Source organism: Schistocerca piceifrons, chromosome 1 (assembly GCF_021461385.2).
Source record: "Schistocerca piceifrons isolate TAMUIC-IGC-003096 chromosome 1, iqSchPice1.1, whole genome shotgun sequence".
NCBI lineage: Eukaryota > Metazoa > Arthropoda > Insecta > Orthoptera > Acrididae > Schistocerca > Schistocerca piceifrons.
Genome location: NC_060138.1, coordinates 992,626,923 through 992,640,642, shown reverse-complemented (window position 1 = coordinate 992,640,642; position 13,720 = coordinate 992,626,923). Strand labels below are relative to the sequence as shown.

At 39.6% G+C, this 13,720-nt stretch overlaps 1 protein-coding gene across 1 annotated transcript in view; it reads right to left on the bottom strand.

Annotated features, from left to right (window-relative positions):
• LOC124795120 (protein GPR107) overlaps positions 1–13,720 on the bottom strand; it is a 174,789-nt gene that overhangs the window by 158,534 nt on the left and 2,535 nt on the right. Inside the window, exon 2 of the mRNA XM_047258983.1 lies at positions 4,012–4,122. Coding sequence (XP_047114939.1) covers positions 4,012–4,122 — 111 coding nt within the window. The remainder of the gene's footprint in view (positions 1–4,011; positions 4,123–13,720) is intronic.

Here is a 13,720-nt window from a genome sequence, read left to right as displayed (position 1 = left end):
GAACTGTATGCATCGGAAATGGCATATGCTCTGCATACCAGAGTCCTAAGGTCACCACTGCATTGGTGTGGTGGATGACAACTCTTATAATACAATACCGATCTGTTTGCATTGGCTTTCAGTGAACAGTATGTCCCAGAGTACCACCCGATATTTTGTAAACCATAACATCCAAGAATGGAAGCATCCCATCACTTTCAACCTCCATGGTAAACTTAATCCTGGGATGAAGATAGCTGAAGTGGTCCAGAAATCCATTGAGAGAACCACATCCATGTGGCCACACAAAAAAGGTATCATCCACATACCTCCAGAAGCACGTTTGTCGCAAAGCCAAAGTCCTCAGTGCCACATCCTCAATGTCCTCCATAAATAAATTAGCGATTATGGGTGACAGAGGACTACCCATAGCCACTCCGTCATTCTGTTCAAAAATGTTACTGTTAAATAAAATATATTTAGATATCAGCATATGACAACAAAGCTTCACCAGCTCTTCATCTAGTTTCTCACTACTCAAACTAAGGGACTCTTCCAGTGGGACTCATGGAAACAGAGATACCACATCAAAACTCACTAACAAATCTGAAGGACCCAGACTCACAGATTTCAATCATCAAATAAAATACACTGAATTGGAGATATGCTGTTCACACTTGCCAACATAAGGACTGAAAACAATGTTAAATACTTTGCCAGGTTATAAGTGGGTGCACCCAAATTACTAACAATAGGATGTAGAGGAACCCCTTCTTACATAAATCTTTGGACAACGAGCTCTTTTTCAAAAGTGAAAGTGACTAGCACTTAATCCATTCTATGGGGTCACTAGATAGTCTTCTGTAAGCCAGGCCATTGAGTAGTAAATCCATTTTAAGGATGTAATCATCCTATGTCACTTCAACTGTAGCATTCCCCTTGTCAGCTGGTAGAACTACGACTTCATCATCATTCCTAAGGGGACGAATGGCTGCTCTCTCTGCAGAAGAGATGTTATCCCATGGTGGCCATGGTGGGACACCTCTTGCCTTATTTCTTCCACCTGGTTCTCTGGGAGGCTGTGTACTGCTTGTTCTACGTAACAGATAAACTCTGTGAAAGTAAGTCTCTTTGGAGTGCAAGCAAAATTTAAATGTTTCTCCAACATTGCCACTGTGGACCAATCAAATGCTTTGTTAAAAAGATTAACCACAGTGCATCGGTGTTCTTCCCCTTCTGATGCTGTAGGATGAGACTGAAGCCATTCAAATTTAGAAGACTGTCTGGTAATGGTGCTCTGATGTGCCCAATATGATAGTGCCCATGTGGAATCATCAACTCAGGGAGACACATCTCTCAAAAACTGCAATGACAAGTTCAACTGTAAGGCGGGTGTACTCAACAGCTTTCCAGTTTTGCTCCGAAGTTTATCTAACTTCCGTACAAGTTTCACCATCTCCTCCCCATATGGGTATTTGAAGCCTGGTACATACAAAATTCCGGTCAATGTGGGAAGGCTTACATCGGCTGTTCGATTTGCACAGTTCATGACAAGTGCATGGAACATTGCCATCATAGAAGTCTACAACAGCTGGAAAGATCAGTGGTAGCAGAACATTGCTTAAACGAAGGACATGGTATGAAATTTTACAAAATTATTATCATTGCCAACACTTCCGGTCTTTGGAACAATGTCTGTAAAGAGGCAATTGAAATTAGGTTGGTGGATAATTTAATTAATAGAGACAATGGGTTTCCTCTTAGCAGGACATGGAACCCCTTACTACCCCACATCAAAACAGTACATTCTTCGGTACAGACAGTCCTAGTGTTTGAAAATCGCCTCTGACTGCGATATATCATTGGTGATGGTGTTCTACTAAGGGTGGCATCACCTGTCCAGTCTTGGAGGGGAGCAACTCTGATGGGCAGCACATGCGCCGTGTATGGTAAGGAGGCCTATATAGAACATCCATCTGCAGCCTGGCATCAGTTCTTAGAGGGACTCATCAGCATAAGCACTTGAAGATGGTGCACAGTTCTCAAATATTGAATCGAGTTGGTTTTTGGATCCGGCTGCAAATCTGAAGAGACTTTCAAGACATATTATGCTGGAAAAGCCTACGAAGTCACACAGCAGTCCTGTTTATTGAAATCATGGAATATTTTGGGTTTGGTTGCCATACATTTAAAGTAGTGTGTATAAAGTTCAACAAATATTGTGACGTTATACTTCGGGAAACTGTAAAAACACTCAATCTGGGATGCCATGCAAGTATCTGAAGCCCACTCCTCACTAAATACAGCATCTTAACCAATGCTCCATGTTGTTCAATGTGTTATTACTTCTTGTACAGCTTGAACACAATAAATTTAGGATTGACACTTTGCAGTGGTCAGGGAGCAGTGTTATCAGTGTGCAGCCAGCCATGGTCAACAGGGGCTGCTTGCACCTACAGAACAGACGACACAGTAAGAATAAGGCCTTCGAAAGACAGAGACAACTGGCTGGCACCTGGCCCATACCCCTCAACTTGCTGAAACATTAATCACAGAGTTATTTTAACTGAAGCATAATAGTGCTAGTAGTACATATCATATTCCTGATCAGTACTTCAACCTTCTTGCTTAATTTTCCAGTTAATATAAATACTTAAGTACACACGGTATTCCAAAACTATATTTTCAAATTAATACAGGAGATAGAGAACATCAAAACAAATATATTTAGTTCAGGTCATACAGTCCCTGACAGCAATTTCTGATGCTAGGGATGATTTATACAGAAGGTAGTTTAGCATGCTAAATACAGCAGTGGCATTCACAGAAAATGCTCGAATGTGCAACCACTGGCCTGTTTGCATGCTGTACATCATCGGATCGTTGACTGTTGTGCCTCCAAAGATTCCTGGTGAGTTCTTACGGTACGGGCAGCAACAGAAATTCTAGCCATGAGGTTGTCTTCTGTTTACACAACAGTTTCATACAACAGCTCTTTCATATGTCCCCAGAGGTAGAAATCCTGACACATGAGGTCAGGTGACCTGGATGCCAGGCCACAGGGCCACCTTGGGCAACTCATTGTTTCCCAAAGAAGGCTCTCAGATGATTCCTCACAGCAATGCTCAAATGGGCTAGTGCCCCATTGTGCTGCAAGTCCGCCCTCTGTCTAACATTTGGAGGTACATACTCCAGCATCCAGCAGTTCTGGCAATATGCTTTCCACAAAGAAGCAGTATCTCTGTCCACTGAGGTGGAATGGAAGAGTGTATGGTCCAATCAACCTATCACCGAGAATGCTGGCCCACACTTTTAACACCGAATCACTATTTATAAGCACAAGATCGAGTACGACATGGATTCACATGTGCCCAAACACGCGAATTGTGAATATTTGCATGTCAGTACATATTCCAGTCAGTGACAAACACAAAGGCTTATCTCAGCACCACTAAAAAAATGTTTCCTAGGAATACAAGTTGACTTCAAACACCATATGTTGCTTACCAAAATATATTTGTTTTGATGTTCTCTACCTCCTGTATTAATCTCAGTTAATAGTTTTGGAACACCCTGTACATAGAGCATCTTCTGTTGTCAAAGGTCATCATAAATCTTTAAACAATCGCATCGGCATGTTCTTGTTTCTATCTGGAGTATATCTGGAGACACACGTATCATCTAACATCACTGTCAGTGTCCTGAATTAATATTTCATCCAGCAGTGTGAGCTTTTATGAAAACGCTTGATATATTAAAATGGTGTTCCGGACATGGGTACTTGAAGCTCAAGCGCCAGTCCATGTTGTAGTGTGCAAACACAAATGGCAAAGCAAGGTCATAATGCATGTTTTCTATTCCTCTGAAGGCCAAGTACAAATAGCAGAAAGAAGGCCGAGAGCATACAATCAGAGAAAATGACGAAAAAATACATCTCTATACAGCTGTTGTCTTTCACAATCTGTACAAATTAAAATTCGATATGTAAAGAAAAACAATGTAAAAGCTCCAGTAATCATGTATTATACTCACAACAGCATTTTCATCAAAAGGATGTGCATGGAAGTCTGTAAGTTTCACATCTAATATTCCACGTTTGTAAAAACCAAACGTGCTAAGAGCAATGTATTTTCTGGCATCATTCTGCAACAATAAATAGTTATAATTATGATCATTAAATAACAAAGTATTATATCAAATGTTAAAAATAACAAACACATTTTGTAAAACATTCACAATTGAATATATATTCCTCTCTCTCTCTCTCTCTCTCTCTCTCTCTCTCTCTCTCTCTCTCTCTCTCTCTCTCTCTCGCGCGCGCGCGCGCGCGCGCGCCCACACACACACACACACACACAAATATTCTCACCTGTGCATCCTCTGTCTAGAAACTAATGTGACTGATTTAACAATATATAGCTACCTTGGGAGGAATTGCAGAAAGTCCACGAAGTAATTGACCGCATTGATACACACTCTATTATAACTAATTTTGTCTTTGAAACATTCAGTTGCATAGCTAGATTCTTCTGGACAATGTATATGGACTACCAACAGTATGCAAACTGGTGTGCAAAACATAAGGATGAAAGTAACTTTTGCATGATGTATAGTAAGTAGGCCAATCAACGAAGACCAAAAAACATTGAACAGGGGAAAAGACTTGTGTAGACAAAATTCTGTATAATTGTAGGATGGCCTACCATGAGCACATTCTAAAAATCCTGATTGGTGAGGTGTGAGCAAAGGGGTTGGGGGAGGGGGGGGGGGAGTGAGGTGGTCACTGTTTTATGTTTTTCTTGAATACTCCGAAAACCACAGTTTTAGTGAAAAATGGCTCCATGCACAAAATTAAATTAAAATTAATTTCCTACAAAAACAGCCCTTTTGTTTTTTCTTTTCTAGGACCAATAATTTACATGTCGCAGGTGATGGGAAAATCTCAGCTATGATTAAAAATAATGGTTTAATGGTATAAAATTCACATTTATTGTTAATCTAACTGGTTGAGAACAAACATTAAATGTGTCCAGCACATCTAAGTGCAGAAGAATTGTGCTATCGGCGCACTGAGTCACCAGTGATTCATAAGGTGAGCAGCGGAACGGTAGGGTTAACTTTGTGAAACGCCATATAATTGCTTCTTGTGACATAATGTGGTAGAGAGAGTGCGAATTGCCTGCTTGCTCTTTAGTTAGCAGACCTGCAAAGGAGGGAAGTGCACGACCACAATGTGGCGACCTGCCTTCTCACGCACTTCTACCCTTCACCCCAGCCCATCACACCCTATAACATAATTTATACAGGATTATGTCACAAGAAGCAATTATACGGTGTTTCACAAAGTTAACCCAATAGTTTTGCTGCTCACCTTATGAGTCACTGGTGACACAGTATGCAGAGAGGCCCAGGGGTATTTATTTTCCACTAGGTGCATTAACACTACAAAGAATACAAATATGAGTTGCTAATAAAACAAATGCAGGAAACACATCACACAGATTCTATGTAAATCTTTACGCATTGTTCTACAATGCTAGAGGGGAAATTGATTGTTAGTCGTTTTGTACAGCAATTGCAACGTTCTCCTGGAAAAGACAATTTCTCCCACAATGGGAGCTGCTTACTTTCACATTCAAGTTTACAGAATTTCCTGTCTCGTTCTCTTATGTGAGCAGAAAAAATAACTTCACTGAGCTCATGTTTATACAGTGGAGATATTTTCCCTTCGTCAAGTGAATACTAAAATGGGAGTTTTTAAGTGTGCTCTTGTGTAAAATACAGTCCTATAAACAATCACTGAGAAGTGTATATTTTGCAAGTGTGATGTTAATGATCTACGCAGTGTGGCTGGGAAAGGGGCTGTGTTGGTAAAAGTGACACCTTGCTGCTACCTAGCATTGGTTGAGTATTGTAGAGCTGTGTAATCATGTTATTGTCACTTGGTGGCGAATTGATGAATGACCAGAAAGTTACTGCACTTCTCCCACCATTGTGTTACTGACGGACTGTATAAATTTCTTCCATTTGGGAATTGCTGGCACTTGAATAGTGGGCTACACTGAATGGAGCCACTTACCACACATCCACAGTCAATCTCACAAGATGGATGTGAAAATGTCAGATGGATTGGGACTGATCATGTTCAAGTCTAGAACAATAATCTGCTGTATTGCATTGCTTAAATGATGTTGAAATTTCTGAAGCTGCATAACACCTAGGTGGCCTACTTCTGTTGCAGAGGGAGACAATTTAAAACACTTGGCCTCTTCAGATGTTGGGACAGCTGAGGCTTGGGTGATGCATTTTATACCTCTCGTGCTGTGAAAAGTATTCCAGCGTCTGACAGCAACAACAACGAAACCAACATTGTAAAATACATAACGATGGGAAGTTACACTTTGCCGGCCGGAGTGGCCGAGCGGTTCTAGGCACTACCTTCTTGAACCGCGTGACCGCTACAGTCGCAGGTTTGAATCCTGCCTCGGGCATAGATGTATGTGATGTCCTTAGGTTAGTTAAATTTACCTAGTTCTAAGGTCTAGGGGACTGATGACCTCAGCAGTTAAGTCCCATAGTGCTCAGAGCCATTTGAACCATTTTTAAGTTACACTTTGGGGGTTCTTCAGTATGGTAGGCAGATGACAGCTCCTGTTCTTGAGCTTTTTTCCATGACAGCTCACTTAAAAACTGCAAACACATACTCACATAACTAAAATAACTTCCCTACATAAATGCAGGCTCAGTGAATTTATTTTGTCTACTCAAATAAGAAAACTGGACAGCAAATGCTGGGGAGGAATAGCCTGAAAGTAAACTGAAAAGTGAGCAGCACTGGTAATAGAGGAAGTCAGCTTTCCCAGAAGAACACCACAGCTGCTGTACAGGTTGAGTAAGCTAATTAATTTCCTCTTTAGAAGTGCAGAATAGTGTGCAGAGATTTACTTAGATTCTGTCCATTTACATTTCCTGTGATAGTATTATAGTAATTCATATCTGTATTCTGTGTTGTGTTTGTGGAATATAAGCAACCCACCCCCCCTCCCCCATTCCAGGCACGTCTGTACACTGTGCTGCCAATCATTCATAAGATGTGCTGCGGAAGGATCAGTATAATTTTGTGAAATACACTGTATTTGCTTTTTGTGACACACTGCAGTAGAGAAACTGGGAAATCACCTCTTCACTCTCCATTTTGCAGAGCTATGAAGAAGGAAATTGCATGACCATAAATCAGCGCTCTACCTTCCCTTCTACTTCCATCCCTTGCAACGTGGAAACTATTAGTCCTAATAAAAAAACGAATAAAATTTTTGTGTTGGAAATGTCATGTAGTTAAATTTTGTATTGGAAAACATTTTTGTTGGTAGCTGCTGTTTTACTGTTAGCCACAAAAAACATAAAAAGTGACCTTCAAACATCCGCACATAACCACCAGCCAGGATTTTTAGTATGCACTCTTCCCTACCATATGCAAAGATTGATGACTAAACCAATTTTCCCCCTAATCTTCCTTCAGTAACTGGACTATAGACAGAGCTGCTACAGTATAGTACAGAAGGTAACTGAAAGAAATACACAGACCAACAGAAATGATACTTTTATTAAAACACAATAATTACACTGAAGTCTCTGCAATTTATGATGGTTCCCTGGACATTACAAAAGTTGGGACACACTTCTTAAGTGTGTGGGATTACTGCGGATGACAATGTATGCTCTGTAACATGCTCCCATGCTGGCCACAAGATTCATAAGCAGTTCTTGTGGTAGTGTGTTCCATTTCTCAACCACCGCAGTTGACAACAGCTGGATGGTCATTGGTGCATGTGGACATGCTGCAATACATTTGCCCAATGCATCCCACATGTGATCAATGGTATTTAAGATGGGGGAATGAGCAGGTCAGTCAATTCATTGAATATCGTCTCGTTCCAAGAGCTCCTCGACCTGTGCTGTTCAATTCAGTCATGCATTGTCCTCCGTAAAAATTAAGTCAAGGCCAAATGCACCCCTGAAAAGATGCACATGGGGGACGAGTATAGTGTCACAATAATGGTGACTGATAAGTGTACAGTACAGTAAGTGGCCTTTTCTAACTTTCCTTTTATTGTACGGATAAAGTATTACTGGAAGACTGAGAACATTTCATTCTTTCCATTATTGTTTTATGTAATGCTAGGGAGATGGAAATAATGGTGAAGGTACTTCTCTGGCAACTTTAACAGACCTTCTTCATAGACGTTTGGTTAGGACTTCATCAATTACGTGTATGAACTTGGAGCACAGTTCCTCTAAACGCTATCTGTTAGAATGGATATTTCTAACTCCTTCTTTAATGTGTGTGTCTTATGAAACGTTTTGACTAGAGGCTCTATTGTGTCCTCTTCTGAGCATCTTCCTTCATATGCTTGTAAGTTTGTCGTCTTCTAATGTCACTCATTATTACAATTCTTTTCCTACCTCTTCCTCTCATTCATATCAATTTTCCCTCCATAACTCGTGTTGCAAACAATTCCTACACAGTACATGTGCCGGCCAGGATATTTTCATCTTTCTGATTCCTTCCAATAATCATCTTGCTTCCCCTAATTTCTTCATTACTTCTTCATTCTTAAGCATTCCTCTTTGTAGTCATATTTCAAAACTTTCTCAATATCTTTCTCCTTTTTTTTCCCCCCCTAACTGCCACGATTCAATGCCGTATAACACTCCACTTCAGATACAACATTTACCAATCTTTTCCTCATCTCCACTGGAATTCTTCTAGATGTTATCAGGCTAACTGCTTCACCTTTTCAAATGCTCTTTTTCCCAAAGATACCGCCCTCCTTATTTCCATCTGTACAGTTTCCATTCCATGTCATTAAGTTTTACTTATTATCTCTTTTTTGCATCTAAAATATGCTAACTGGAGCTTCCTTCTTACTTATTCTCACTACTGTTGTCTTTACCACGTTGACCTTCATGCCACACACCTCGTTCCTTCTTGCAATACTCTTCAACATCTGCTGTACCTCATCATCTGACCCCACCATCACTGTTTGATTGTCCACATATTTATTATTAGTCTTTACCCATTCTCCTCCAATTACAACACCTTCTGTGTCCTTTAGTACCTCACCTATCAGTTCTCCTAGATACATGCTGAACTGCTTTGGTGACAGTGAGCACCCTTGCCTTACAAGCCCTTCCAATGCTCATCTCTTCCATCCCCTCATTCCCTATTCTGTCACCTTTTGCTTTGTGTACATCTCTTTTATTGACTTTCTATCTCTCCAATTTGTAACAATATCTTTTAAAATTCTCAGCAGTACACTCCAGTCTCCCAGTCGATAAAACAAATTCACACCTCCTTGTTCATTTCTATTACTCTTTCTCCAATCACCCTTAGACAACCTGTATCATCTCCTGTTTCTTAATCCTTTCTGAAACTGATCTGGTCTTCCCAAGTATTTTCTCAATTTTCTTTTCAATTCTCCTTAGAACAACTTTCTCTACAGCCTTTGTAACATGACTGACAAAACTAACTGTCCTACAGTCTTTACGTTCTTTTGCATTGCACTTTTTAGGTAAAGGTAGTAGAATGATCTTAGGTAGCCACTGAGGTCAAATTCCTGTGTCACGAATTCTGTTTACTACCTCAGTTAATGGGGCTACTGAATCTGGAGCTAAGACTTCCAGTGTCTCGGATGGTATTCTATGACAGCCTAATGTCTTCTGCTCCAGGAACTGCTGGACTAATTTCTTTAATTCCCATTCTGATATCTTAGGACCTTGATCTTCTTCATTCTATGCCCCTTCATCTTCCAAAATAAGCCTGGTGTTATCTGCCACTGTACTGTATAGCTCTTCCAAATACTCCTTCCAAACTTGCTTCTCTTCTTTTACACATACTGTCTTCTTCCCATGGTTATTAAACATTCCTTGTTTGGTTATTTTCCTCACTTCTCTTCTGGTTAAAGATTTCAACATTCTGTACATTTCTTCCAATTTTATGTTCTATTCTAATTCTTCTATTTCCTCATATTGTTTCCTCATCCAATCATCTCTAGCCTAGTCAGTTAACTTTCTTAGTTAATTGTTCAGATTTCTGTACTGTCTTCTGCCTTCTTCCAAATTGTTGGTTCTCAATTTCCTGCACTTCATTTTATCCAACAAATTCCTGGTATCCACTCTCCTTATTACTTGATCTTTTCACTTCTCCAATTTCTATCTCTAATCCTTTCAACATTGTATTTCTAATAGTATATCACTCTCCATTGATTTATGCACATTCCATATTCTAACCCAAGAACACTGTAATTTATTATTTGAACAGCACACACACATGGAAGTCAGGGTACAACACAGTTAGCAATACAAAGGCACAAGGAGCCTTGCGCTATATATTCATTAGTTCCAACAGGGGGTGCAGCCAGCAGGCTGCACAAGCAACTGCTATTGTATTAGCAGGCTGCATGGCCTCTAGTGACCAAATCAATCACAAGTTTCATTCACTAACTATGGAGTGGCATACACACAAAATTGGTAGCTATAGCATTCCACTTTATTTTTGACATAGTGACTATACTCTTTCTTAAAGTTCTCATTCTTCAGTTTCCCAACATCCAATTTCTTTACCTATAATCTGTTCTTAAAATACTGTAATCTTGTCCTAATATCTGCTACAAGTAAATCATGGTCTGTACCGGTGTCTGTTCCTGGAAAGGTTTTTGGCTTCTTAATGCTGTTTCTGGCTTTCTGATTGATTATAACAAAGTCTATTTGATATCTAGCAATATCTCCTGTAGCTTTCCACATATACATGGTGAGTCACTAACTATTGCCACCTAGAATAACTCTGGAAGTATGATAGTAGCTGAAAAGTTTGAAGAACAAATGTTGCATGGGACAATGGGGGCCATAATATGACATTGGTTTCCTGTTGCTATGTGGGGTCGCGTCAGAGATATGGAGGTCAACTTTGTTTTTTTTTAAATGGTATGCTATAGTTTGGTACTTATTTTCTGATAGCAACTATCAAGATGAATCCAATTATATGTAACAGTAAGGTCTTTGAAGGTCAACGAAGGTAAAAAAGGCGGCATTAACGTCCATTTACACAAGGTGTTCGAAGTAATGACCATTGTTATCAATGCAGTGCTGCAGTCTTCTTATCATGGATTGAGTGGTATTCCTCATCACTTTGGCACTTATCGAAGCACATGCTCTGACAATTCTCTCTTGTATATCATGCAAATAGTAAATATTCACTAAATAATGCGTATCCATCTAACGTGCTACTGACATGTAAACACGATTCGACGGTTTCACAATACAACACTAATAGAAGCCATAAGACTAGTATTGTCGAATTAAGAGAATGTGAATGATGTATTCCTTCGAAGAACAAGTCAATATGCTTCTCATTTACGGAGAATGCTAACAAAATTCGGTGAGAGCTATAGACTTATACGCTGAAAGATATCCTCAACGTACTCACCCTAAATGTCATACGTGTAAATATGTGTATGATGAATTGAGAACAACTGGATATTTAACGCATCGGAAACATATCTGGCAAAAGGAAAGTTACTAAGAAGGAAACGGAAATGAGTACTCTTGCCACTGTCGTTCGAGATCCTTGTGTCAGTTCATGTCAAATTGCAAGGGAATCTGGCATGAGCCAGAGCAATGTTGTTCGTGTTCTGCATCACCATAAATATCATCCTTACCATATCAGTCTCCACCAAGAATTAACTGAGACAGATTGTATGTGTTGCACTGAATTCTGCTGATGGGCTCAACTGCAGATTCAGAAGGACGACACATTTATTAATTTGATTTTATTTACTGATGAGGCTATATTCACGAACCACGGAAATGTTCACAGCATGTGCTTCAATAAGGGCTGCTGTGATAAGGCATACCACTCAAACCATGATAAGAAGATTGCAGCAATTCATTGATACCAATGGTCATCACTTCAAACACCTCTAAATGTACATTCATGCCACAATTGTGACCTTCATTAACCTTCAAAGACCTTACTGTTGCACATAACTGGATTTGTCTCAATAGCCGCTATCAGAATATAAGTACCAAACTATAGCATCCCATTAAAAAAAAAAAAAAAAACAAAGTTGACCTTCGTATCTCTGAAGCGACCCCACCTAGCAACGAGAAACCAATGCCATATTATGGCCCCTGTTGTCCCAAGCAACTTTTGTCCCACAAACTTTTCAGCTCCTATCATACTTTCAGAGTTATTCTTGGTAGCAATAGTTAGTGACTCACCCTGTCTAATCTTCGTTGATAGTGCTTAAACCATATATTACCAATCCAGAGATCAAATTGTTCATAGAAGGCGATCAGTTTCTCTCCTTTCATTGGTCTTTCCCAGTCTATAGTCTCCAACTATCTTCTTCCCTTTCTCACGATACTATTCCAGTCTCCTATCATTACAGTTTATTTGTTCTTTCCCATTTTCTTCGTTTACTTTCTCAATAAGCTCGAATATTTTGTCCACTTACTCTTCTTCTACATCTGATCTTGACACTTAAACTTGAATGATCAATGCAACCACAGGGTTACTCTTTAATTTCAGTGGTAGCACTCGGTCGCAAACTGGAACAACCCTCATTGTCTTCTTGCCTAGATGTTTCCTGCACATAATTCCAACCCCATTTTCCTTCCTCTCCAATCCTTTGTAACTCATACTGTAGTCTCAACAATAAATTCCCCTTTTCCTTAACCCTAAAAGAAGCATATTATGTCTCTCCATTTCTCTCTTCAAATTTTCGGGACTAGTGTAGCAGGGGATACAACCCGTCGGCTTTGGACATTGACGTCACAAGTCGCCAATCGAGAAGCGATTCTTCTTAGTGTTGTAGCTCCCTTCAGTGGCTGATAAGTGTTTTTTGGCTTTTTAAAAAAAAATTTCACCAGATAGAATAAACAGATCCACTTTATTAAGCAATCAGTAAAAAAACGAAACTGAAACATAACAGCAAAAGCGAAAATGGTAAACTGCTATCTGGCGACTTGTGACGTCATTGTCCAAAGCCGACGGGTTGTATCCCCTGCTACACTAGACCCAAATTTTCTATTTTACCTTCTTATTCATTGTCTTCAAATTCCATGCAGCAATCCCCAACAGAGATGTTTCCCTTGTCCTCTTCTTATCTTAATTTAATTCAGTGCACAATTCTTCTGCAGATCCAATTACTGGCCTATTCAGGAATATTTCTCCTCAGGAACAACAATACCTCAGATCACAATGCCTCTTCTGCCTGATGTGATCTGCGGAATTTGTTTAACATATTTTATTTAATACTTGTTCTAGAAGCCCTTTGTATCTTAGTGATCACTTTAGACTGCAGCCACATCACAATCACTGATCCCAATCAAGATGCAAATATCCTCAATAATGTCAAGTGTTTAATTAGCAAACCATCAACATATTTTCATCGGAAATGTACTTTTAAACTATCTGTTGCTGGTCATTTTCGTGGAAGGGTTTAACACTGCCTGCAAAGGAAGTTATCAATGATAAATGATATATATAATTGTAATTTGCCCAGTCTATTACAGGAATGTAGAAGCCTTAAATAAATGTACTTGAAGACTGAGGTATGCTCAAGTTCCCCATTAACCCTGCAGGTGAATCTGGCAGCCGGCAGAATGTCCAATTTCATATTTATGGCTCATTCTTCGAGAATCTTAAACAAACAATTCTCTAAACACAATCAGCTTATAC